The sequence below is a fragment of the Peromyscus leucopus genome, chromosome 13 (genome assembly GCF_004664715.2).
Source record: "Peromyscus leucopus breed LL Stock chromosome 13, UCI_PerLeu_2.1, whole genome shotgun sequence".
NCBI lineage: Eukaryota > Metazoa > Chordata > Mammalia > Rodentia > Cricetidae > Peromyscus > Peromyscus leucopus.
In genome coordinates, this window is record NC_051074.1 from 33,291,272 (window position 1) to 33,318,376 (window position 27,105).

At 44.4% G+C, this 27,105-nt stretch overlaps 1 protein-coding gene across 5 annotated transcripts in view; it reads left to right on the forward strand.

Moving 5' to 3' along the window:
* The first annotated feature begins 746 nt into the window (after nt 1–746).
* The window catches only part of Ap1s3 (adaptor related protein complex 1 subunit sigma 3), a 104,427-nt gene continuing 78,068 nt past the window's right edge, over nt 747–27,105 (forward strand). For all 5 annotated transcript variants that reach the window (XR_005092653.1, XR_003736124.2, XR_005092654.1 and 2 more), the window contains exon 1: nt 747–882. Coding sequence is in view for 2 of the 5 variants with exons in the window: in XM_037210238.1 (XP_037066133.1) it covers nt 880–882 (3 nt within the window). In the remaining 3 variants the exon portion in view is untranslated. The remainder of the gene's footprint in view (nt 883–27,105) is intronic.

Consider the following 27,105-nt stretch of genomic DNA (forward strand, 5'->3'; position numbering starts at 1 on the left):
GTGCCTCTGTACTTCTTTCCACGGACGCGTGTGAACTTACACCCACACCCAATACACAACAAATTATATTTTAATTTAAACAACACAAATAATCCAGGCTTAAAAATCAAGAGGAAAAAAACTGGAGGTAAAAAAAAACGAGTTTTAATACCATAATGTCTTAGAGAACTTTAAGTAGAGAGGGCTATGTATGTTCTTGGATTGCAACTTCGGTAAAAGCAAAAAATTCCTCTGTGCTTATGTGTGTGTGTGTGAGTGTGAAAAATTTCCATCTATTTCTAGCTCTGAACTGCTCCCTCTCTGAGGTGTAGGGCCAGGCAAGCTTTCCACACTTTTCTCAGGTGTACCACCTCTGGCGGTCCGACGAACGTTTGTCCAGTGCACGAAGTTCACATCTCGGCTGCAGGACAAGGAAAGCAGAAGCCCGGGAAGAAGCCAGGGCTGCAGGTGCGGCCGGTGCTGAAGGTGCGCGCGCAGGTGCAAGGACCGCCCTGGGCGGGGCTAGCGGTGATGAGGGGCGGGGCGAACTGCGGGGTTCCTGCCAGTGCGGGGAAAACAAAGAGGGAGGGAAAGGTGAGTGTGAGGGACTGAGAAGGGGAAGAAGGAGGAGCTGGAGCGGGAGGCCTGTGCAGAGGCAGAGGAGGAGTGATGCAGGCGGAGGAAGCCGGAGGAAGGTGTGCGGGAGGGGCGGAGGGGCGGAGCGGCCGGGCGCGGGGAGGAGTCTGCAAACTTTCAGTTCAAGGGCATTGTGGGAAGTAGCCATGGTCTGAGGCTGGTGCCTCACCTGTCAGCCGGCCCGGCTGCTGCTGCTACGCTCTCCTCTGGCTGCCGCATCCCTGGCGATCGCCGCTGTCGCGACTCTGGGCGGCTGCGGCCACCATGGTGAGTATGGCTGAGCATCTTGGTGGAGCTGGCCGGGGCGGTGCGCGCTCCGGGTGACACCTGAGGCTCCAGGGCCGGACATGCGGCAGGGAGGGGTGCGCGCCGAGCCTGGCCCCGGGTACCTCCGAGTCACACGCGCTGGCGGTCCGGCTGCTCCGGACAGTGCAGGTCTCCCCCGCCTGCGAGTCCCCCGGGCACCGCGGCTTCATTCATTTCAATCTCCTTCGCTGGGTGCGAGCCAGGCACTGACTGGGGATGTCGCAGGGGACTAGGTGCTTACACTCTTGAGAGGATGCGGAGGGAAGGAGACTGTGATGGAATGGTGAAATAAAGATAACTTTCTAAGGTGAGGAGAAGCCTCAAGCAACCTGGCTGAAAGAAAACTTTTGAATCGGTGGTCCTTTTTGAGGAGGTGACATTTGAGCTCTCTGAGATCCTAGAAGGGTGCTGCAGTTGGAGGGATTAGCAAAGGTGAAGAAGAGAAATGAAACCTTGTTTTTGGCTGGAGAGGTGGGCGGGGTCCCATGTAGTATGGTCTATTTCATACGTTAGAGTTTTGGTTTTTGTTTCGCTCGAGTTTTGACAAGAAAGCCGACTTTATCCATTCAACGCTTCAAGAACTTTGCGTCTGATGGCGTAGAACGGACTGGTGTGTGTGTGTGTGTGTGTGTGTGTGTGTGTGTGTGTGTGTGTGAAGATGAAAGCCGGGAGACCCGCTACACTCAGAAGTGGATGTTCAGTTCTGTCTGGGTGGAAGCAATACCTGAGATTCCTTTCGCGCTGGCTTGCTTTCTGCTGGGACAGTTACTGGAAGAGCAGCTTGTACCACTTCCTCAACTGCGCACACTTCCCAAATTCTCAGAGAAGTGACCTCCTGCAGACGCGCTCTGGACTCACTGCAGAGAGCAGCACTGGGTGAATTTATAAAGGAGACCGAGGAGGACAGCAGTCCAGTGCTTAGACACCCGGACAGGGAGCCCAGGGGATGTCAGTGAGGATCTCTGCCTGCCTGTTTTATTTGTTGAGGGTTCCTGGTAAAGACAGTGTGGTGCAAAAAGACAGCTCTAAATAATGGAGCAGCTCTCTTGGCTTGCTCAAGTTTCCCAAGGAACAAGGTGACAGAGTGCCCAGGCAGCCAGCTCATTTGCTTAATGGAGCTGGAATGGGGGGCCTCCCTGAGTTTCTATGGAGCCTAAAGCTGCTGACTTCTGTAGGCAGGAGCGGGGTCTGAGGGAAGGACCCCGTGTTCTAGGCAGCACCTGGTGGGAGTTTGTTTTTCTTGTCCAGTGTCGAATGACCTTCAGAAGTCTGGGACGATCCTCCAGCTTCTCTCCAGTCCCCATCTCCGTGCCCCTCCAAGCTCCCCAACATCCCCCATCCCCCACCCCTTGCACACTTGCTAGTGGCAAATACTGTCACCAGCTCTTTTGGTAAGCCAGCTCCTCCCCTCCATGACTCAGGCCACCTTTGCAACTTCCAAACCAGGTGGTCACACTGTGTCCTTTACCTGCCACTGTATGACCTCCCTGTGTCTGAGTTTTCTCATTTGTTAGGTGGGAGAGTAACTGCTCCTAAATGATGCCGCAGGCGTTCCTCTGTGGCCTGGATACCCAGAGGGGTTCCCAAGGCTTTCTTAGAGGTCTGCAAGATCGAACCCATTTTTCGTAAGGATGCGAAGATGTTGTTGTACCCTTTTAATTCGCATTATTTCAAGACTGTGGTGAAATTGAGTCCAAGTGATCTGAAATATTAATAACACAACAAATCAATTGCAGTAGTTGACAGGGGAGTCCAGCTGTCTTTTATTGGGCCAGCTTAGAGAATTTGCCAGACTCTTATGATGCTGCTCCTTTCATGAATTTTCTTTCCTCTTCCCTCACCCCTCTCTTTATTCTTTTTAATGGAATGAGTAAATATCTGAAGTTACTTTTTCTGTTTTCTTTTTGTTTTGTTTTTCGAATGCAGTAATTATGGATGGGTACACCCCATGGAAACAAAAAGGTCTTTGGTGTTCTCGTTGCCATGGAGATGCCCCAGGACCATGAACAAGTGCACACACACAAGTGCTTTGAGAAACCCCACCCTTGTGTGTGCTCAGCAGCACTTCACCTCCTGCTCTGCTGTCAGGAGAAGATATGTGACTGTTCTATTGCTCACCAACCCTAGTGCTCAGCCAGCCAGTGAAGACAGCCAGCGAAAGTCAGTGACTCCTTCCTCATTCCTAGATCCTATCTCTTGCTGCCTCCTTTAGAAGATTCTTTCTGAAAGTGGTCCATTCCACTCTAGGCTTCATGTCATGTGTGCAGGGGGGCTGGGTTTCATCTTGATCAAGCCAACTGAATCAACTGTACCTTAATTTTGCCTTTGGGTTAGAAATGCCTACTTTGGAAAACAATGCTAAGCCTAATGTGCTTAGGAACACCCCCAACCCCTCTATGTTTTTAAGATATTATCAATAGGAATTTACTATCAAATGCTTGATGATGGAGGAGGATTTTTGGTTATTGTCTTATTTTTCCTTATAACAGCATGGGGACAGCTAGAGAGAGAGTTGAGGCTTTAAGGACATTTTTAGTAGAAAATGCAGGGTTGGGATTTACCTCAGTGGTAGAGCGCTTGCTAGGCAAGCCCTGGGTTTGGTCCTCAGCTCTGAAAAAAAAAAATGCAAGTGGGCCTTGATTATGAAGTCCTTCTAGAAAGTTGCTCTTATTGAAGAAACCCAGAAGGAGGTCCCTTTGGAAATGTGAGTTATTCTGTTGTAAACTCAGTTCTTGTAATGTTTGGTACAGTATGGAGTGAGATAGATTGATATTAACCGGGTCAGAGGGTTTTTGTGTTTGTAAATTTCTTTTCAACTTTTTTAGACAAGGTTTCACTATTTAATCTTGAGTAGCTTGAAACTTGGTATGTTGACCACAGGGCTGGCCTCATATTTGCAGTGATCCTCCTGCCTCTGCCTTCTGAGTTCTGGTATTTTAGGTGTGTGCCACAACGCCCAACTTGTGTTTGTGATTTTAAATATGAGAAGAACTTGCTGACTGGATTGTGAAGCCATTTCTCTCTCAGATAGGTATTCCTTTGAAGCAGCGTAAGTGGACCCACCTCCCAAATCCAATTATTTAAAAACTTGCCCCTGATGGGGCAGGGCATGAAGATGGAGGAAGCAATCTCAAATCTCCAGATCCCACCACACTCCCTCTCCTTGGTATAGCAACGTTACTGTTTGAGACTTAGATAAATTGAAATAAGCCTGGAGATATTTTGGCAGTTTTAAATTCCAGCTCAAGGGGAATGGAATCCATCAGAGTAATGAGTATTTTCCTCCCTGAGGCTTGGTCTGGGCTGTTGGCCAGCTGTTAGTGTGGGATGGGGGCTTGGGAGGAGTGGGGGGCGGGGAGTGACTTTTGGGATCCAGTTGTCCCAAGTGCTCACTTACGACAAGCTCTTCCCATATGTCTCCCAACACTAACTACCACTTAGGCTAGTATTGACCCCTGCGGATGATGAGGACTACTTCTTAGCTCCTGTCACTTTGTTCCCGTTTGTGCTGAATATTGCCATCTAGTTGCAGATTTGGTGTGGGGTTTTACCAGTAGAACTGGCCAGAAGCAGTTGGTGCAGTGTGTATTTGTCAGCTTGGGTGGTCAGTGCCTGTTCTTTGGGGGCTCTATGAATTGTGCCATTATGAGCTAGAGTATAGTGGCAAAAACTACCTCCCTTTTACACACACACACACACACACACACACACACACATACATACACACACACACACACACACACACACACACACACACACACACACTGAAATTCCTTTAAGAGTCCCTAGACACTCATACTTCTTGAGGTCCCCATGAATCATTTCTTCAGTTTTATCTTCTTGTCGCCATAACCAGAACTTCTTCCAGAGATCAGAGCTCATCTCGGTTGCTTTCCACGTTGATCTGGCCCTTGTCTCTCTCATAGAGTTTTCCTTTCCTTTCTGTATATCTTATCCTCCCCTGATGCTTCTTTCTCGTGGAGTTCCTAGTTTGTGAAACATTCTAGTCATTATCTGGAAAACTCTCTTTAAGCAAAAGCTTTAAGATCCTGTGACTTAAGCCGGGCGGTGGTGGCGCACGCCTTTAATCCCAGCACGCGGGAGGCAGAGCCAGGTGGACCTCTGTGAGTTCGAGGCCAGCCTGGTCTACAGAGCGAGATCCAGGAAAGGTGCAAAGCTACACAGAGAAACCCTGTCTCGAAAAACCAAAAAAAAAAAAAAAAGATTCTGTGACTTAAAAGAATGGACCTTGTGGATGACAGAAGGGCCCCATAATCACGCAAGCGATCTCCCCAACTATCTGGAGAGATGTCTACACCTTCTAGTAGCTTGGTCAGGTAGGAATTCTAACAGTGCGTGGGAAATGCTACCGATGGTTCCTGCTGGGAATGGAATGCCTTAGGAAGCTGGCCTGCAAAACATTGCCCCTAAAGTCCCCCAGTGTGGAAGCTTCCTGGACAGGTAGAGCTGGCTCTCCAAATTGCTCTCTCTAAATAGTTGCTAAGAACTGCCTGGGGGAAAAGGATGGTCACTCATTAGTCATTTGGTGTGATCAGGCATGGGCTTCAAGCACATTCAGGCAAGAAGAAGGGCATAAGGAGGTCTATATGTTAATGACTTTGCTGGGTCTTCTCACACACAGTTTCTGCAGTGAAAATGACTGCCTTGTGTCCAAGTTCAGTAGATTCTTAAAGGCTGTGGGAGACTTCCAAACTGAGTGTATAAAAGAGGAACTAAGCCTGATTTGCAAACTGAGGTGCCTGCTTCCTTTGTGTGCTAGCCTTATAGAGCAGTGGTTCTCAACCTTCCTAATGCTGTGACCCTTTAATACAGTTCCTCATGTTGTGGTGACCCTCAACCATACAATTATTTTTGTTACTACTTCATAACTGTAATTTTGCCACTGTTATGAATGGCGATGTAAACATCTGATATGCAGGCTATCTGATGTGTGACCCCTATGAAAAGGTCATTCAACTCTTAAAGGGTCACGACCCACAGTTAAGAACCACCATTATAGGAGGTGAACGCCAAGAGAAAACCATGAGTCATCTTTGGCACATTGCTTAGATTTGGAAGAAAGTATTTATATAAAAACACATGCCTGAATGAAACTGAGGCTATAACCACTCCTAGGTATGGTCAGGAGGTTTTTGTTGTAGATGTGAGGGAGGATTCAGCCAGATCATCTGGAAGGGTCCAAAGCAGGGAGAGAAAGAAGTACACTAGGTATGGTCAGCAGACTGAACCAGGCCATTTGAGGAGAGAGACTGGGAGAGAGCGGGGAGAGTTAGAGAGGAAGAGGAGCCAAGAGAACAAGGACCAAGAGAGGAGAACCAAAGGAGCACATGGCTAAAATAGCTGTGTTTATAGGAATCTGAGGGAAGGGGAAGGAAGCTCAGAGGCTGGAGAGATTTAGGGGAGAGGGAGGAGGTCAGAAGTGCTGAGAGGAGCCAGGACTCTGTAACTTGCAATGCTGGGGGAGTCTGGCAGCCAGCATCCACTTTGATATTTTAATAGGCACTCCAGTTAGTCATTTATCCTGAGTGTCTTTGGGACCTAACAATACATATTTAGGTTCAAGATACAAAATCCACACATACTTATAAAGTACCAAGACAAAGATTGTTTGTGGCTAGCTACTTCAGGCTAGACCTCCAGGTCTCATGAGGTTATTGGCTTTTCTGATTGTTTTTTAGATAGGAATATATGAGAGACTGTGTGGTAAGGCAGTGTTCTAGGGTACCACACTTTCTTGGAAAGGCTGGCTGGTAATATTTCAGGTTTTGCAGACCCTGAAGTCTCTATCATTCAACTATTCTTTTTCTAATTAAGGCAGCCAATAAATGTATACAATAATAAGCTCGGGGTGGGTGCGGATTTTGCCTATAGGTTGTAGTTTCTTGACCTGTTTTCATCTTATAATCTATGTGTGCACATGTGTATGTATACCTGCATGCATGTCCTTCTTAACCCATGTGCCATGTCCTTCTGAACGAAGGCCCCTGTGCAGTGACCCCATGTTCACAGAAGTCATCTGGATCGAGGCTTCATAGACTGACTTGAAAAGACTAGAAACACCCTAGCCTCACGGAGCTCATACTCTTGGTGTGGTGGTGTAAGTTCCGCTAAGACTTGGCTCAGTCATTCAGAAGAGTAGTCTATTATTGTGTGCCAGGCAATGACAGCATCCTCTAGCCGATCTTGATGTTGCATACAAGGGACGTTCCGATGTTTCTGAGGCATGTGGTGTGTATGGAGACCCTGCTGTGGTACTTGAAAGGGAATAGCAATGGCTTTGCTGACCTAAAGGAGTGGGGCCATTCCTCCACCTGGCTTAGCTACCTCTGGACTTTTTCTTGAGCTAGTTCTGACTGCGACATGGTATCAGAAGCCAATTCGACTTCCTGGCATTTGGTTTCGGACTGGTAAATCTCTGCAGAAGGACTGGCATGTCCCATCCTCTGGTGAGCCCTGGGTGTGGGATGCCAGGGTTTTACCAGCCTTGCTGTGTTTGTTCTGCTGCCTGTAAATGACATAATTTGTTGGCTTGGGTACTCTTACATGTGTAAAATAAAGAGACTGTAGGGTGTGATTGTGCCCATCTCTCATCCCAGCACTCAGGAGGCAGAGTCAGATGGACCTCTGTGCGTTCTAGGCCAGCCAGAGCTACATAGTAAGACCTCATCTCTTAAAAATAGAATAAAATATAAAAAAGAGACAAATACAACTGTATTGAAACTGAGCAGTGCTAGAAGGATATACAAGATGGTGCTTGTCTCTGACAATTGGCTCTAGGTGTCTGATGGTAAAAAAAACAAGAGCAAAACAAAACAAAAACCTTTATTTTTCAGCTTTTCGAGCCTATCTCTAAACATTTTCTCATATTTTATCATCTTGATAATTTTTTAGGCTAGCACACGGTGTAGTAAGTTTCAGCACAGCATATCCAAACATGTATGTCATTAGACCATGTTCTTATTCATTCTCTTCCCAGACTCTGCAGCTGGCTGGCTTCCTTCACTTGGCCCCACTGCCTTCCCACTGTGTGGATTCTATTACCCTCTCTGTTCCTTCCTTCCTTTATGATTTCTTCTTCCACTCCTATGATCCCCTTTTAGTTTTGGGTCCTACAAGCGTCTATATCTAAATACATACATAATGTTAAATCTAGGTTTTGAATGAGAGACAACATGGCAGTGCTTGTCTTTCTGAGTTTGACTTATTTTGTTTAATATAATAATGATTTTCAGATCCATTTTAGAATATTTATTTTTGAAATTATGCATTCTTTTATACACTTCCCTTTTTATTATATGCAAGTAATACATTTTAAATTATATAGGAATGAATTGAAAGTAATGTTATATTTTCAGAAAAACACTGTAATTTTTTTTTCCCTTTCCTGGATCTGGGCATGTCTTGAGTTGAGATGTAAGCAGAAGAGGCCCCATAAAATACATATGCACACTTGTATGTATACATATGTGCATATGTACATGTGCATATACATGTATGTGGACACGTACTTTCTATCCATTTGTTGATCTGTTTTGGTCTCTTGGCCAGATTTGCAGGACTTTTGCCTTCTATCTTTCTGTATAAGAAGAGAGAGAGAGATCAGAGGAGGAGAGTGAAAAAAAAACAATCTTATACCTCATTCCCTCTTACTGACTCTGAAGAGACTTGGTAATGACACATATGATATTTCTCATCTGCTCTTAGGAATGACAGAGATGTTTGTCACACCTTCTGGTATTGGCTTCTGTGTTCAGAAGACAACAAACATACCTGCAAGATTAAGATAGTGTGGTATGTATGCTCATAAACACAGCGTTAGGGAGGATGAGGCAGGAGGATTGCCAGCTAGAGGCCAGCCTGACCTGAGCTACACAGGGAGACTGCACCTTGAAAGCAAGACAAAACAAAGATAAATCATTCCACGAAGAAGTGAAAAAGAAGCCGTTGGGCTGGGAAGATGGCTTGGCAGGCAATGGAGTTATCCACGCAAGTTTGAAGACCTATGTTCTCATCCGCAGAACGCACGTGAGAAGCCAGTTCAGGGTGGGAGCGCTGTGCCTGTCCTCCACCAGCTGCAACACTCAGGAGAGCAGGCCCTGCACCTCTCCTGGGTAGCACAGTAGAGCCAATCCTGTTGACAGAGGTGTGGGTGAGCATGGAAGAGCTGTCCTCGTTACTCATCTGTCCTGATGCCCTGCCTTTGCCTCTCCCTGCCCCCAGGCCATGCCTGAGGCAGGTGGGAGAGCTGCCTCTGAGGTCATCAGAGCAGGAGAGCTGTCCCTGCTCTTCATCAGCTGCAGCACTGGGGACAGCGGCCCCTACAACACATCTGGGCAACACAGTAGAACAGGCCCTGAAGGTGTAGGTGTGGGAGATCCAACCCTGAGGACATGAAAGCAGGAGAACTGGCCCTGCCCCTTACTCATCCCTGCATGGAGTAAACTAGCCAGGACAATGCAGGAGAGCTCACCCTGGTGGTGAGGTCCAGGGAGAGCAATCCTGCAACTACCCAGGCCCAGAACCAGGCTTATGTGTTGGCCCACCCCGACATCCACCCAATCTGTGATCTGCTGGAGCATGTGAAGGGACTGGTCCTGCAGACCCAAAGCTGCAGGATCTCCACAACACAGGGCAACAGCAGGACATCCAAGAGGAATGTCAGTGAGGACCTAGCATGGATAGTGAAGCAGAAACCAGAGGCCTCGAACCAAACCAAGGACTCTTTGCAATGAACACTTGCAAGTAAAGATGTATGGACAAAAGGATTTATTGCATGACTCAATGTGTCACACTACAGCTTCCATGACGAGACTGAATTTTCCCCCTCTCTCTTTTCTTTTTCTTCTTTTCTCTTAAATTTTATTTTATTTTATTTTGGAGGAGAGGCTGCAAGGGCAGAGGGTGGATATGAAAGGATGGGATGGAGATGCATGATGTGAAAGAAACAAGGAATAAATTAAAAGAAATTTAAGAGAAAAAAAAAAGCCAGTGCATAACCAATGTAGTCTGTAGTCCCAGTGCTCTTATAAGAGATGTGAGAAGTGGAGACAGGAGAATCCCCAGAAGCTCACAGGCCAACTAGCCTGATGTACAACAGGAAAACAGCAAAGAGACCTCATCATCCTCTGATCTTCACACATGCTCCATGGCACACAGGCTCACAACCATATATATACAAGCACACACATGCGCGTGCGCGTGCGCGCGCGCATGCATACACACACACAGATGAGGTCACAGATTCACATTGTCACTGAATTGCCTTTCTTCAGGTTTCATGTCTGCTCCTTAGCCTCCCCACCTGTTCTCCCTTGCTCTTTCCCTCCACAATCCACATAGCAAATTTTATGTTACAGGTGAAGCTATGAAAGGGGAATGAAATGATTATGTTTCTAAAGAGTGTCACAATCCCGTCTGATGATAAAGCATGCTGTCGGAAAAGCTGCTTCTGTGTGTACATACTTGCCTGGAAGTGACACTTTGGGCATCTTTCCTGGCCCTTCATGACACTCCTACCCGCTCACTTCTAAAGGAAGGTGTGGACATCATGTGGTAGAGAGGGAGGACAGACAGGCAGCCCTGTCCCTGTGTGTGATCCCAGGTCTCACATTCCTTGTTCACTCTGCTCAAGGTTACCTGAGCATTGGGTGAGATTATCCAATTCAGTTAGTACAGTGCCTGGCACCAGGAACACATTCCAAAACTGTCAGGGCTATCATGAAGAGAAATAGGGAAACATTTTAGAATGGCTTATAAGGAACTTAGTTGAATTAATAAAATAAATGAAATATCATAGGCTGCACAAATGGAGTGGTGTTAAAAGGTGTTATAAGAATATCACAGCTTGGGCGTTGTGCGCACGCTTTAATCCAGCACTCGGAGCAGAGGCAGGTGGATCTCTGTGAGTTCGAGCAGCCTGCTACCAAGTGAGCTCAGGAAAGCGCAAAGCACACAGAAAACCTTCTCGAAAAAAAAAAAAAAAAAAAAAAAAAAAAAAAAGAATATCACAGCTTAAAAGTGATTCAAAACTGTAGATAGAACTTATTCCTTCCTTCCTTTCTCTTTTCTTTCTTCCTTCCTTTCTCTTTTCTTTCTTTCTTTCTTCCTTCCTTTCTTTCTTTCCTTCCTTCCTTCCTTCCTTCTTTCTTCCTCCTTCTCTTTCTTTCTCTTGCATCCTTCTGTCCCTCTGTTCCCTCCTTTCCTCTTTCCTTCTCTCTCTGCCTCCCTTCCCATGCTGGGGATTGAATCTAGGGTTTTTGTACCTGGCAGGCAAGTGCTTTGCCCCTGAGCTCTGTCCCCAGCCCTCATTTTACTTTGTATTTTGAGACACATCTCACAAAGTTGCCCAGACAGACACTGAATGTTTGATCTAATCGCTTCTGCCTCCTGAGTTATTGGGATGACAGGCCCAGGTCACTTGTCCTGGCTCTGTTTCTTTACTATGCAGTCACATCCTGAGTTCCAAGGGCAGTGTGTGTCAACCCTGGCTTTCGAAACCCATCTGATCCCATGGTTTCAGTACGTGAAGAATGCAGCCAGGCATGGTGGCTCATACCTCTAATCCAAGCGTTTGAGAGATCAAAGCTGGAGGATTGCCATGCATTCCAGGCCAGCCTGGGTTAAAAGGCCAGTGTGGAATATGGAGGGAGACCCTGTTTCTAAAACCAAAACAAAACATACAATGTTGTCCACACTGAAAAGCCTTTGTAAAAGATAAGGTGAACAGGTGTGGTCTGGGATGTCACTAATGAGGTTACAGCTTGAGTTTTGAGTGGAAGGATGGATACGCCACTGCCTACCTCGTTATTATGTATTTTGTTTGCAACTGAAGAATCTTTGTCAAGGCATACATTTTTTCATGAGTGCCATGTAGGCTGAAGTAGGAATACAATTATTAGTTTTTCTTTCTTTGGACCCTGGCCATGCTTCATGAGTGCTCTCCTGAGCCACTTCCTAGCCCTGGGGATCAAAGCTCTTAATAAACATTTAAGTGGACATTACTCTAGAGCGGTGAGTTTAGCCTATTAAGTATGGTCTCCTGAACAAAGTTGAAAAAATTTCATATTAAGAATGATTAAATAAGAAATTAAGGAGAAAAATCAAACTGGGGGCTGGAGAGATGACTCCGCTCTTGCTGAGAGCCTGAGTTCAGTTCCAGGTACCGGTGTTGGATAGCTCACAGCCACCTGTAGCTCTAGTTCTGTGGGGAAATTTCATACCTCTAGCCTCTGCAAGAAAACATTCACATGCACATACTCCCCCCCGACCCCCCTACCACCTCTGCCAACACACATACAATTAAAAAGTGTATCTTTAAAAAAAGGAAAGAGCAAATAAGCATTTCTAAGAAATAGGAAAAGGGTCTCAAATTATTCATTTTTTTTTTTTTTCCAATTTAAGTTAGCTTGAAAATTGCCCAGAACTTCTGACTTGTATTTCTTTCTCTTTTCTTGAATGATTTGAAGCAGGACAGAATACAAAGAAGTCTGGCTTTTCACCGAGCTCCAGAGAACAATCTAATCAGGGCATAGGAAAAAAAAAAATTAAACGAAAGATGTTGATATACTCAGAGTTGCTCATTTTATTCAAGAGGCATGATAAGTGGAGAATATCTGTGTTTATCACATGTCAGGGAATTTTCCACTGTCCATCTTCTGTTCTCAACTGCTATTGTTGCTAGGATGAGCCCACAAGTTTAAGATTGTCTCTAGATTACCAGAAGCTCATCGTGGTGTTCAGGAGAAATGACTCACATGTGTTGCTAGGCTAGACTAGTACAGAGGTGGGAAATTAACTAAAATGTTGGTTTAATCATTGCCAACATTCAGGGAGGACATGGGAAATTCAGGCTTTGGGTTGACCCTTGCAGGGAGAGTTGATCCTACCTTCAGTTTTTCAGAAAAGAATGCTTGTGAGTCTCTGCTCTGTGAGTGATTAGGAACATAAAGCGAATGGAATATAAGGAAGAGGAATGCTTATTAAAGAAATGTAAATCCAGACGAACCTATATGTAGTTGGACATTGCCGGGCGGTGGTGGCGCACGCCTTTAATCCCAGCTCTTGGGAGGCAGAGCCAGGCAGATCTTTGTGAGTTCGAGGCCAGCCTGGGCTACAGAGTGAGTTCCAGGAAAGGCGCAAAGCTACACAGAGAAACCCTGTCTCAAAAAACCAAAAAAAAAAAAAAAAAAAAAAAAAAAAAAAAAAGAAGTCAGACATGTGCCATGAGCTTGCCGAATCCCAGCTCTTAAAGGGCAGATGGAGGTGGAGACAAAGAATCTGATAAGCCAGCTAGTGTGTCATGGCCAGCAGGATAACCACAAGAAAACCTTACTTCACACACAAAGTGAGGACCAGTTTCCAAGGTTGTTGTCTGACCTTTACATACATGCTATAGCATGCATACTCACCATCACATAAACAAACACACATACACATATACCTAGTACATGTATATAGTGTGTGTCTCTTACATTGCAAAACTGCTATCAATAAAAATAAACGGAGCCTTCTTTCCTATGTGGAGGAAAAACATCCATGAATGGAGCAGCTTGGGTACCATCCTAAACTGTGGGTATCTTTAAATAATAAAAATAAAGGTATGGTTGAAAGATAAACTGCCGGTGGTGGTGCACTGGTTACCAGCAAAAAAGGTCATGGTCATGACAGAACCCAGTATCAGTATTTAGAGCTTTATTAGAAGGAAGAGGGGTGGGGAAGGACCAGGCCTGGGAAAGAGCACGTGCAGAGGGAAGAGAGAAAGAGAAAGGGGGAGAGAGAAAGCAGAGAGAGGATGGGGTCTGCACCTGGCTTTTTAAGGGCTCGCAGTACGGAGCTATACCACACATGTGCTGATTTCATGACCATGACCAAGTAATTGCCAGTGCACACTGATGATGTAAGACGCAAGACTGCTTAACTCCTGAACTGGGCATGTGCGGCAGTGCAGCTGGAGTGAAGGCAGAATTCTAACAGTGGTTGAGGTCTAACAGTTGTTACAGGTTTGGACTGGCGAGGAATGCATTTCAGACATAAAGGGAGACAGCTGAGCTGGGCAGTAAACTGGATTCTAGCAAGACATTTCTTGGGGCCTGCAAGGAAGTTGGTATGGCTACACACAGAGCTGTGTTTGGTAAACACTGCTTTCTTTCCCCGAAAACAAAGCAACACACCCAAATCCCTAGAAGTTCAGAGCCTAAGAAAAAGTGCAGCCAGAACCTAGCAGTGGTGGCAAACACCTTTATCCCAGCACTTGGAGGCAGAGACAAGTGGATCTCTGTGAGTTTGAGGCCAGCCTGGTCCAAAGCTACAGAGAAACCCTGTCTCAAACAAACAAACAAACAAACAAACCACCAACCCCCCCAAACCAACCAACCAACCAACCAACCAACCAAACGAATGAACAAAAAAGGAAAAAGAAAAAGTACAGCTATTTGGATGTTGACTAAGAGTAAAATTTCAGAAGATCTGGCTACTATGTATTTTTAAATCTGAGAGTCCTCATTTTGTAGGTATGGGATATAAGCAATGTGATAATCCTGATGGTCCGCACCTACAGTTCCACTGTTTTGTTTTTTTTTCAAGATAGGGTTTCTCTGTGTAGCTTTGCACCTTTCCTGGAACTCACTTCGTAGCCCAGGCTGGCCTCGAACTCACAGAGATCCGCCTGGCTCTGCCTCCCGAGTGCTGGGATCAAAGGCGTGCGCCACCACGCCCGGCTTCAGTTCCACTGTTTTTAATGGTTGAAATTATATAGGGAATTATATATGGATGCAGAGCCATTACTGATGGGAGGCTCCAAAGGTGTGGTGTTTGCCTTCTGTTTTACTAGGTACATTGGACAACCACACCTGTAACTCAGACAAACTGGAATTTATCTTTGCCTGCAGCCACTCTGAAAGAAAATTCAGGCAATAAATACCTACTGTGTGCCTTTATGTCAGTGCAGGCCTATTGAATTCCAAACCATTAAACCTATTAAGCATAATAATAAAATAAAGTGAGATGTTTTGAAGCATCATGGGCTCAATATGAAAACTTCAATTCTGGTGCCTTGTATAAATATTTGGAAAAGACATTTATGGCATATCAATTGCCAAGATGTCTCTTAGGTCTGGGATAAAAACCCTTTTAAACCTTGAAATAATGGGGTAGCCTGATGTATTTGTAAATCAATATCACAAGTGCATTTTAAATCACAAGAGAAAGCAAATTACGGCACAATTAGATTAGCAAACATCACACAAGTAAAACTTAACAGTTGCAATCTCTTCTGCCATAAGTTAGTTCCGGGGTCAAAACTTTGGTCTATTAGAGACCATACGAAATCAGCCAAAGTTACATTGAGGCTTAAAAGTCCCCCAAGGTTTAAATTTCATTTTTTTTTTAGCTTAGTTAATTAATTAATTTACTCTGTATGTGTGTAAATATGTCCTCTGGCTTGGCAGAAAGTGTCTTTACCCAGTCAACCATTTTTCCAACTTCTGAGTTATTTTTATAACTTGTGAAAATGCTTGTATATTATTAATAAGAATTGAGAGACCAGAATAGACTAACTCTGCAGTAACCATTGTACTTGTAGCAAATGTATGTAATATGAGTGCTTCTATAACCCACTTAATAACTTAAGAGTTATGCTCTGTTCTGGAGTCCTGGATATAGAATAAAAAAGTTGAGGACTTTTGAGCAAAAGAGACCCAGTCAGGGGAGGGAGAACTCAAAATTCTTTTCTGTTAACTGGGGAAAACTGATATATTTTTTAGCACTCTTGCATGATTGATAATTAAATGCCAGCTTTACTGCCAACTGCTAAAATTAATTTCTTGGGTGCCAATGATTTTATGGTTTATTCTGCAAGTGTGCATTGCTAAAATTAGGTTAGATTGCTGAATTTGAAAGTGGTTATTTAGAGTGTTTGGCAAGGGAGAGAAGTGAGAAAATACTTTCTATGGGATGGTGGAAGGAATGATCATTTCCAGTAAAAGGGTCTTGATAACATCTGTGGCTTTCTCCCAGAAAACACTTCATGAAATCCAAGGCTTTAACAGGTCTGATTAAAACACATACTGTGTATGATAAGGCCAAAACAAGACCCTGGAAGGATTCAAACCATGGAGTCTCGGTGAGACCTGCTGCACTGTCAAATAATTGGTCCTGGGATGGTTTTAATGAAATTAAAATAGTATGAAAATACTTCTCCATGATTAAAGTTTGTACAAATGACCATTAGCTAATGTCATCTTCAAGGAACCATTAGTTCTCAAGGTTTTGTAAGATAAAACTTTGAAAATCCACAGGAGATGAGGTGGTGTACCCTAATCATACCAGTACTCAGGAAGCTGAGGCAGGGGGATCACTAATTCTAAGACAGCCTTGGTTATATAGTAAAACTTTATCTCAATGAAAAAAAAAAAGAAAGAAAAAAGAAAAAAAAGAAAAAGAAAAGAAACCCTACTATCAAGGTCACTTTTCTACAGCAATAGTTATAATTATCCAAAATTTTACATGTATTTTCAAGAAGTCTACAAACACCCCATTTCTTCCAGAGTGGTTTTAATTGTTGGGCATATTTTACCTAAAAGTTCAATCTTGGCTCAATGTAGCTGGAGAATTTCCCTCCGGGTCCCGCTGAGCCCTGGCAGTCCAACAGCCCACATATAAAATAAACACACAGACACTTATATTATTTAAATTGTTTGGCTGTGGCAGGCTTCTTGCTAACTGTTCTTATATCTTAAATTAACCCATTTCTATAAATCTACACCTTGCCATGTGGCTCATGGCTTACCGGCATCTTCACATGCTGCTTGTCATGGCGGCGTCTGGCAGTGTCTCCTTCTGCCTTCCTGTTCTCTCCATTCTCCTCTCTGTTACTCCCGCCTACACTTCCTGCCTGGCCACTGGCCAATCAGTGTTTTATTTATTGACCTATCAGAGCAACACATTTGACATACAGACCATCCCACAGCAGCTCAATTACTAGCCCTCTTCTCCCCCGCCCCCCAAAAAAGAAAGCCTCTTAAATGACAGTCCATTTTTTGCCCTCAATAATTAGCCTAGGCATGTGGGTCTACTAATATAACACATCAGAAAGGGCCCAGCATTATACTGGCTATATGATGGGTCACTTCTTGGTGGATATAAACTGTCATGTGGAACATGATGTTCCCATCAGTTGTTCCGCATGTTTGAGTCTCTGTGGGAAAGATCAGAACATTTTGGGGAGAAAGTAGAGTCAGAGCAGCAATAATGGGAGGTGGTTTCTTTTTTTTTTTTTTTAAACTTTTTTAAAATTCTCTCTCCTCTCTCTCTCTCTCTCTCTTTAAAGATTTATTTATTATGTATACAACATTCTGCCTCCAAGTATGCCTGCAGGCCAGAAGAGGGCACCAGATCTCATTACAGATGGTTGGGAGCCACCATGTGGGTGCTGGGAATTGAACTCAGGACCTCTGGAAGAGCAGTCAGTGCCCTTAACCTCTGAGCCATCTCTCCAGCCCGGAGGTGGTTTCTAACTCACTGGTGCATCTATCTCCATTCTAGGTGAACCTGTCAACAGCAGCTAAATCTCATGGTCAGTGAGGACACATGTGGTGGTTGAGTAATAATGCCCCCCCCCCATAGGCTCATGTATTTGAATGCTTATTTACCAGGGAGTGGAACTATTTGAAAGGATTATAAGGATTAGGAGGCATGGCCTTGTTGTAGCAGGTGTGGCCTTGTTGGAGGAAGTGTGTCACTGGGGGTGGGCTTTTAGGTTGCAAAAGCTCATGCCCAGGACCAGTGTCTCTCTCACTCTCTTGGCCTACTTACTGATTAGGATGTAGCTCTGAGCTACTTCCCCAGCACCATGCCTGCATGCTGCCATGCTCCCTGCCACTATTCTTCCTGCCATGACGGGCTGCCATCATAATGGACTAAGCCCCTGAAACTGAAAGCAAGCCTCCAGTTAAATGCTTTTTTGTATAAAAGTTGCTGTGGTCATGGTATCTGTTCACAGAAATAGAACCCTAAAACACACTGCGATCACACCATGGTCCCGTTGTTTGGAACATGTCTTGTACAGAAGGTTAATTTCACTACCTCTCAGCTTTTTAAAAATTCAATTGTGAAATTATGTGAGATCGCCTATAGTCTTTTGTGAATAGTCTGTGGTGTGCTGGATCTGGGGTTCTGTATCTATATGACTGACCATCACTCCAGGGCTCGTGCGAGTGATCAGCAGCCCCTTTCACACCACACAGATGTGAAGACGACACTAGGCTGATGGCAAGTATGAGTTCTGGGATGGTGGAAAGCCCCCAGGTCACAGTTAGGTGTGTGGTGTTGGAATCTGCCACTTCCTAGCCTTCATCTCAGTCATGACATGGGACTGTACCCACAGCCACCTGTCCATGCCCGCCAACTGTTCCTTGCAGTATTGGTTGTGGTGATTGTAATGGCTGAGGCCAACCAACGACTCTTCTCAAGGCAATGTTTTATGTTCATGGACTGGAACCTGGTTTTATACAAAAAAAAGAATCTCCAGGCTGTTGGTTTATTTTTGAGAAATGTGCAAAGTAGTTTTTGTTGGTTTTTCAAGTGCACAGGGTTAGATGGAGCACCCAACCACTCTCTGTCATAGAGGCTTGTCATCAAGTGTGTTACATTCCATTCCTTGCATTCTTCATTAAACCAGTGGGCCCAAAGGTGATGCATGGAATGCAGAGTAGCGTGTGGAGAAGAGTGGTTCATAGACTTGAGTTATTGCCTGTGGAGTTGAAAGTAGATTTTATAGACAATCAGGACCCACCAACTTCAGGTTTCTGATAGGGTTCACATGTTGGGTTAGTTTTACAGGTCTGTGCATGCATTCATTATAGGATAGTGCACAGTCCTCAGGAATCTATAGACAGTTCATAAAGTTAGAAGACGAACTGTTAGCTTGGGAATTGGGTCACACTTTAGAGAACCACTACTTCAGTCTGCCTGGAATTAACTCAGTTCTTCTGCTTTTCTTGGACTGTTTCCAAAGTCAACCACTGATGGCTTCTGGAATTAGCACTTCCAGGCTCTTTGTCTCAAAGTGGATGTGTTCCCAGTCTGTCAGAGTCTGGACTAAAACACACGAAGCAAGAACTAATGGATGTGTCCTTAGCATTATAGCTAATAATAATAAAAGAATTGTCAGTGTTTATTTAAAAAATAAACACTGTGAGCCTGAGCTCTCCTATACAGCCCCAGGATGGATACATATGTGTGTTGTATGTGTGTGTGTGTGTGTTTGTGTGTGTGTGTTTGTGTTTGTGAGAGCAGCATCAGGCATCCTGCTTTATCATTCTCCATCGGATTCCCTAGCAACAGGGTCTCTCACAGAGCCTGTAGCAAGGCTGGCAGGCAGCAAGCCCCAGCAACCCTCCTGTCTATGCCCCTGCCCGAGTCCTTCACTTGTAGATGCACCTGCTGCAGTCAACCCTGGCTTTTTATGTGGATGCTGGGGATTTGAACTCAGCTCCTCCTGCTTGCGCACCAAGCACTCTCGTCTATTGAGCCATCTCCCTACCCCCTGTGATAATCTTTTAATTTGATATAAAAGCCTCTTCTTGATTAAAGACGACTAAGAGTTACTAGCTTTGGGAGAGGAGAGTGTTTGGTAAATAGTGTGTGTCCCCATGAACAGTGAAAGTCTAAACTTAGACGCGGAGCCCCGCGAGATGGTTTACATTCTAAACTTTCAGGTATGGTTGCTCTCCAAGCTCGGTGATGTGCAAGGAGTGAGAAGGCCACCCTGTAGATGTAACCATCTTATTAAATGAGAAATAGAGCCAATTGCAGTGTTAAAGGCCCAAGAGGTCAGAGCAATAGCTAAGAGCTAAAAACCCTTTCTTACCCTACTGCCGCTGCTGTCCTTCCTCTCAGCAAGAGGACTTTCTGTTCTGCCTTCTCATTGGTTGTAAACCCAACCACATGACCTCCTCGTCACTGCCCATCTGTACAGACCTCCAGGTCTTCTATGGTTGGTATTGAGATTAAAGGCGTGTGTCTCCATGCTGGCTGTATTCTTGAACTCACAAGAGATCCGCCTAACTCTGCCTCCCAAGTGCTGGGATTAAAGGCGTGCGCCACCAACGCCCCAGTTTCTGCTATGGCTTGCTATTAGCTCTGACCCCCAGGCAACTTTATTTATTAACATACAAATAAAATCACACTTCAGTACAAATAAAATATCACCATACCAACCTTTACATTTTGCTTCCCTATTAAACTAGGGGCACTGTGAGCTAGACAGGGCAGGGCAGAATGAAAAGTGAGCAGCCACCACCTATGATTGACATGGAAAACAAAGCTCGGGGCACACACCCAGAGATGGCTGCCGTGCACTGGAGCCTCTTCCTAGCAGTTTTTCTCATGGTGCTGAGTGACCTTACTCCTCTGTAACAGCAATCGCTAAGTGGTCTTATAATTAAAAAAAAACAAAAAACAAACTCTGTACCATTCGTGTTACACTCCTCAAGGTCAGGTAAGGTCAAGACCTCTCTGACTTGGAGAGGCCAGGCCACTTCCATTTCTTGAAGCCTCTAGTGTGTGGCAAAATGAAGTGTTCAAGGAAGGCTGTACATATCATAGCCTTATGCTTGGCAAGTTGAGACATGAATCCTGCACAAAATGCTGTGTAGTTTCCTTTTGGTTTTGCAAAAAAAATTTAAATGGATTTATAGAAACTTATAGAACCACTGTGCATGCCAGGAACTTGGGCTGGTGGTTAGGCACACACCTTTAGAGATGTGCAGGTGTACAGAGTGTCTCTGGGGTTTCAGCATCATTGGGACTTCTTCAGGAGACCGCTGATAATGCGTCGGTTCTAAACTCTGGATCTTTGTGATATGAGGACTGCCTCTTCCTTTTCACTCTTTTTTTTTCCTAAAGCACCTACTTCTTACTCTGTGGATTTGTGGGCTGCCTCATATGTGGGTGCTCCTAGTGTCTGTATTTTGGAAAATGGTTTACAGAGGATATGTGGGGTTGTATCACACTAGATTGAGCTCTATCCCCTAAACACGTACAGTTGATGAAGTGGTCAGAATTGGGGAATCTCCTGCCCTTCTGCCTGGCTGCAGTTTGCCTGTTTGTAGTTGGATGATCCTGACTGGGTTATTTCCTCTCTCTCAGCTTCAGTTACTGTTGTAGGGCATCCACCAGCGAAGAATGCTGGGACCATAGAAAGTCGTTATTCCGGAGACTACTGGGTGTTTGGGATCCCAGGGTCGCACTTGGCCTTCCTCAGGGTGAGCTTTTCAGCACAAAAAACCATGTTCTGGGTCGACACACTTCGGTCAGCAAGAACAGTTAGCCAGAAGCGGAGCTGCAGAAGCCAAATCGCAAAGTTAGAACACTCAGAGACTTTCCCAGAACTATGGGCTTTGAGGATTAGGTCTTTGTTTTCATTTTGGCTGGTGGTACTGTGTACGTGCTGAGTTTTATGGTCCGAATGGTACTTCCATCATGAGGTCAGTTGTGCTAAGGTCTGGGGCCCTGTTACGGTTAACTCATTTTTGTTTCAGCACCGGTGAAAGGAACCATGTAAAAACCTCCTGCTTTAAAGGAGGCGTACGCATGTGCAGATAAAGGGGGTAGCATTTGGTGAGCCCATGCCATATTCATGCTAGCCTGTCCTATCTGGTTTCTGAGGGGATGTGTAGCACATGGCTGGTGATTGCTGACCTGAGAATCCTCCTTGTTACTCCCATTCTTTCTGAAGTTATGTATAGAGAGCATGGCCTCATGTGAGGCGGTTGGAAGGGACTACGGAATTATCTCAGATTTCCTCTAGAGATGTCAGGCAGCTTGTGTGCCTTCATAGAAACGATCCTTGATAAACTCTGAACAGTTATGTCATGATGCCTCATTGTTGACTGAGGCTGTATGGTATTATTATATTGACTCAATTAAAATGAGCAGAAAATAAATGTGTCACTACTTAAAGGATGTCATGCTTAGAGCTATACCATCATATACTCCAACTTTCCTCATCTTATGTCCAAGAGGCCATAAGACATAAGCCCAAGTCTACATCCCAAATAACAATTGACACTAAGAATGTCCCCAAATCTATAGTTGCATTTAGATGGAATATTAAACTCTCCCCCAATTCTATCCCCCAAAGAGAAGTAAAGGGCTTAAATAGCTGTTTCTCCGAAAACTATATACAAAGGAATGGAAAACTCATAAAAGATATTCAGCATCACCTATCATTAGGGAAATGCAGTTGAAGCCACCTTCAGATGGTGTACCACAAGCATTAAGGAGGACCATCACATCTAAGCAGAAAATTAGAAATATCAATGAGAGTATGGAGGGCTTAGAACCCTGTGCACTATGGGCAAGCAGGTAAAATAGTGAAGCCACATGTGAAAAACAGTATAGAAGGTCCTCAGAAGTTAAAATATAGAATTACCTGTGATGTAGTGTTCCATTTCTGGGTTCATGCCGAAATTCAAAGAAGGGCCTGTAGAAGCAGTTACACACCCATGTTCATATCGACGTTATGTACAATAACAGAAAGGTAGATGAAACTCAGTTGTCCATTGACTACTGAATGGATAAGCAAAATGTGGAATGAACATAGCTATGAGGGAGCAGTATTAAACCTCCAAAAGAAGGGAATCCTGATAAATGTTTTAGTATGGATGGACCTCGAGATTGCACTGACTGAAACAAACCAGTCACAAAGGACCAGCAGCATATAATTCTACCTTAATGAAATGCCTAGAGTAGTCAAATCGAGAAAGGATGATAGTTGCCCGGGACGAGGTGAATGAAGCCAGAGGACTTGAGTGTGATTGTTCAATATCTGAAATGAATAGCGATAATAGGACCACACATCTTTGCATCTAAGTGAACAGACAGATCGTGTTTGCGGTATACGAAAGGGAGAAATACTGACTTTTTCAGGTCAGAGTTTCAGGCCAGCCTGAGTTACATACTGAGAGCCATCTCAAAACAAAAACAAAATCAAAACAGACTGGGAGGAAACATTAAAGAAGCCACACAGCCCTCCAGCAGGCACTTCTGCCAACATGAAAAGAAACCAGATAAGTTCCAGCTGAGAAGGGGTCACTGCCTCCAAAAGCTCTGAGCCCCAGCATCTCCTGGGATGCAACAGTCAATGCAAAGTGCATGCTGTGGGTAAGCACTGGTCACACCCCATGTTCCTCTTCTTTCTCATCTAAACAGCACGTTACTTTATATCATTTTAGCTGTATAAAACTAGATTCTGCCCTGTACTACTTTTTTGCTGGGAGGCTTGTTCTCTGAGACAGGGTCTCCTAGAGCACAGGCTGACCTAGAATATGCTATGTAGAGGATGACCTTGAACTCCTGATCCTCCTGCCTCCACCTCCTGAGTGGTGGATTATGAATGTGCACTCCCACACTCAGCTTCTGGTCCTCCTGAGTGCTAGGAGTGCAGGTGTGTACCCCCAAATGATGATTCCCCTATAGTTTCCACACTGAGAGAAGATGCCATTTTATTTTCAGCACTTAGAATGTGTATAAATTCTTATGTATGTATGCATGCATGTATACATATGATTAAGGTTTTTTATTTTTATTTATATATATGTGTCTATATGAATGTATGCTATGTGTGTAGGGGTGTTCCAAAAGGCCAGAAGACGGTTTTGGGTGCCCTAGAGCCTGAGTTATATGTGACCATGAGCCACCAAGTGGGTGTTGAGAACAGGACTTGGGTTCTCTGGCAGAGCAGCAAATGTTCTTAACCACTGAGCCATCTCTCTAGCCCCTGTGCGAATATTAAGATGGTAAAATTCCTTTGTGGGGCCCCAGGAATATAAGATATTGATTGTGTTTATAACATTTAAAAAATATTCTAAGTAACATTTCCCATAGTTCTCCCCAGGCATATTTCAGGTGGTTTTTATTTTCCTCTTTATACATTTCTTTAGCTTTTTAAATACACTGCTAACAAATGATGATACAAAGGACTTGGAACCCGTGTGCACTATGGGCAGACATGTAAAATGGTAAAGCCACTTATGGGAAACAGTAGAGAAGGTCCTCAGAAATTAAATATAGAATAACCTACGGTGTAGTATTTCATTTCTCAGTACATGCCCCCGAAGATTTCAGAGATGGGTCTGGCAGAGGCAATTAAAAGCCAATATTCATAGCAGCATTACTTACAGTAGCCAAAGGACAACTCAGCTGTTCATTGACAGCCGAATGAACAAGTAAAATGTGGTATGCACATGGCTTTGAGGGCACATTATTAAGCCTTAAAAGGGAGGGTCATTTTGATACATTTGTAATCCCAGCACTCAAAAGGTACAGGCAGAGAAAGCAGGAAACTGGTGTGGGAACACACAAATATAATCCACCACTCAGGAGGACCAGAAGCTGGGTGTGGGAGTGCACATTCATAATCCACCACTCAGGGGGTGGAGGCAGGAGGATCAGGAGTTCAAGGTCATCCTCTACATAGCATATTCTAGGTCAGCCTGTGCTCTAGGAGACCCTGTCTCAGAGAACAAGCCTCCCAGCAAAAAAGTAGTACAGGGCAGAATCTAGTTTTATACAGCTAAAATGATATAAAGTAACGTGCTGTTTAGATGAAAAAGAAGAGGAACATGGGGTGTGACCAGTGCTTACCCACAGCATGCACTTTGCATTGACTGTTGCATCCCAGGAGATGCTGGGGCTCAGAGCTTTTGGAGGCAGTGACCCCTTCTCAGCTGGAACTTGTCTGGTTTCTTTTCATGTTGGCAGAAGTGCCTGGTGGAGGGCTGTGTGGCTTCTTTAATGTTTCCTCCCAGTCTGTTTTGATTTTGTTTTTGTTTTGAGATGGCTCTCAGTATGTAGCCCAGGCTGGCCCGAAACTTATTATGTATCCAAATCTAGTCTTTTAAATTCTGTCCCTGCCGCACAGAGTCATGGAGTTAATTTTTTCTTTATTATTATTCTATTCTTTGAGAATCTCACACATGTCTACAATGTATCCACTCTTCATTTCTCACCCAAACAGGCCTTGCTCCTTCCAATTTCATGCACTCCCCCCCCCCACCTCCCTCCTTCTTCCATTGTGTCCAATTAGTGCTGTGTATGGGGTGGGATCATCCACTGGAATACCCTGCTGGTGGCCACGCCACTGAATAAAAATGCTATCCCTTCTCCGGACAGGGTTTGATACTCTAGATAGGGCTAGTCTGGACTTCACTGTGCATCCCTGGCTGGCCCTGGCTTTGTGACACTCTTCTTCCCTTAGACTGCCCAAATGCTGGGATTATAAATGTGAGCCATCATGCCACGCTCTAATTTTCATTTTTCTAGACTTTACAGTTTGGATGTTCTTTCTGGCTGGCTTTCTTTATTTCTCTGTAATTTGGTGAAATCTCTGCTTGGTAAGCATGCCAGCTCTTTTGAACGGCTTTTGATGCTTTGCTAGGCCAACTGGCATTAGGAATGGAGGCTGCTCATATGCTCAGAGTACTGCAGGCACCAAGTGTTCAAATTCAACCTCAGCGTCACGATAATTTGCAAAATTCTGAGGAAGATAAATAAATTATATATTCTACACAGTTAAATAAAAGCAAAGCCAAACCCCTGCTCCCACAAACTTAAAATTTATCATTTGAAACCAAACAGTTGGAGACCTTTGAGGAGTGCCAGCTATTTTCAAAATTCATTTAAAAGAATACAAGATGTTAGGTTTTATTCTGAACCGCAATGAAGCATTAGCATATATTGGTTAGCAACGTTTAGAATGATGCTGGACAAACGTAGATTTACTGACAGATTATTTATCCAGAAGAATAAAATTGGAAACTAAATGTTTTTGTATTACCATCAGCAGCGCAGCACTGAACACTATGAACATAAGGATAAAAATATTCATTTTCAGAAGTACTGAAGTCAGGTACTGGTGGTGACTTTAATCCCAGCACTTGGGAGGCAGAGGCACAGGCAAGTGGATCTCTGTGAGTTTGAGACCAGCCTGGTCTACAGAATGAGTTCTGGGACAGCCAGAGCTGTTACACAGAGAAAACAGAGGCAGGTGGATCTCTGTGAGTTCAAGACCAGCCTGGTCTACAGAGTGAGTTCTGGGACAGCTAGAGCTGTTACACAGAGACAACAGAGGCAGGTGGATCTCTGTGAGTTCGAGACCAGCCTGGTCTACAGAGTGAGTTCTGGGACAGCCAGAGCTGTTACACAGAGAAAACTTGTCTCAACATCAAAAAAAGGAAGAAAAAAAAAAAAGGTACTGAAAAGAGGCTCAGTAGTTAAGATGCTTGCCATTCAAGCAAGAGAACGAAAATCTGGGTCCTTGTAAATGTGGGGTAGGCTTATACGTGGAGACCCACCTGTACTTCGAGATTTAGAAGGTGAAGACAACAGAGCCCCAACAAAAAATGACTAGGGAGATACATCATATCATGTGAGCTTTGGGGTTGACTGGAAGGCGCTGCCTCATTGAATATGCGGTAGCAGAGTGACCACAGTGGTCCTCAACGCCAACCTCAGGTCTCCGTGGGCAGGTGCATGCACACGCATGCACGCATGCACTTTCTGCCGTGGTTTACTTATGAATTCTTTCTCACCGGTGCTATCAACCAATATGTAAATTTATGTCGATGGAAGCATGCTAATTTAATCACTGGTCAGTAGACTATAGTAACAGTGATGTCGTCTTACCTTGGCTCCTTAATATAATTGCTTATATAGCTAGAGATATAGATTTATTTCAGTTTCATAGGCAAAAAAAGTTTGGTTATTCAGAGAATATTCCTGGACTATATTCTAGGATGATGTGTCTTTTTTGTCCAGCTTGTTATTTGTTGTTTTTTTTGTTGTTGTTGTTGCTTGTTTTTTCCTATTTTTGATACAGTGTCTCATTAGGCAGTAGCAGTGGCTGTCCTGGAACTCTGATCATGCTTACTTAACCTTCCACTCATCTTTGACTAAATAGCCTTATCTTTTAGGTCTATGGTGAAAAATCATGGCTTCTGCTGTAGTCTAGACTGGCCTTGAACTGGCCAATCTCCTGCCTCGGCCTTCTTATTAGCTGAGGCTACAGACCATCACCCCAGCCTGATTTCACCTGCTGTGACCTCCCTGCTTCTGCCCTTTTGGTGCCGGCACTACTGATGTGCACCGTAGGGCCTGGATCAGATG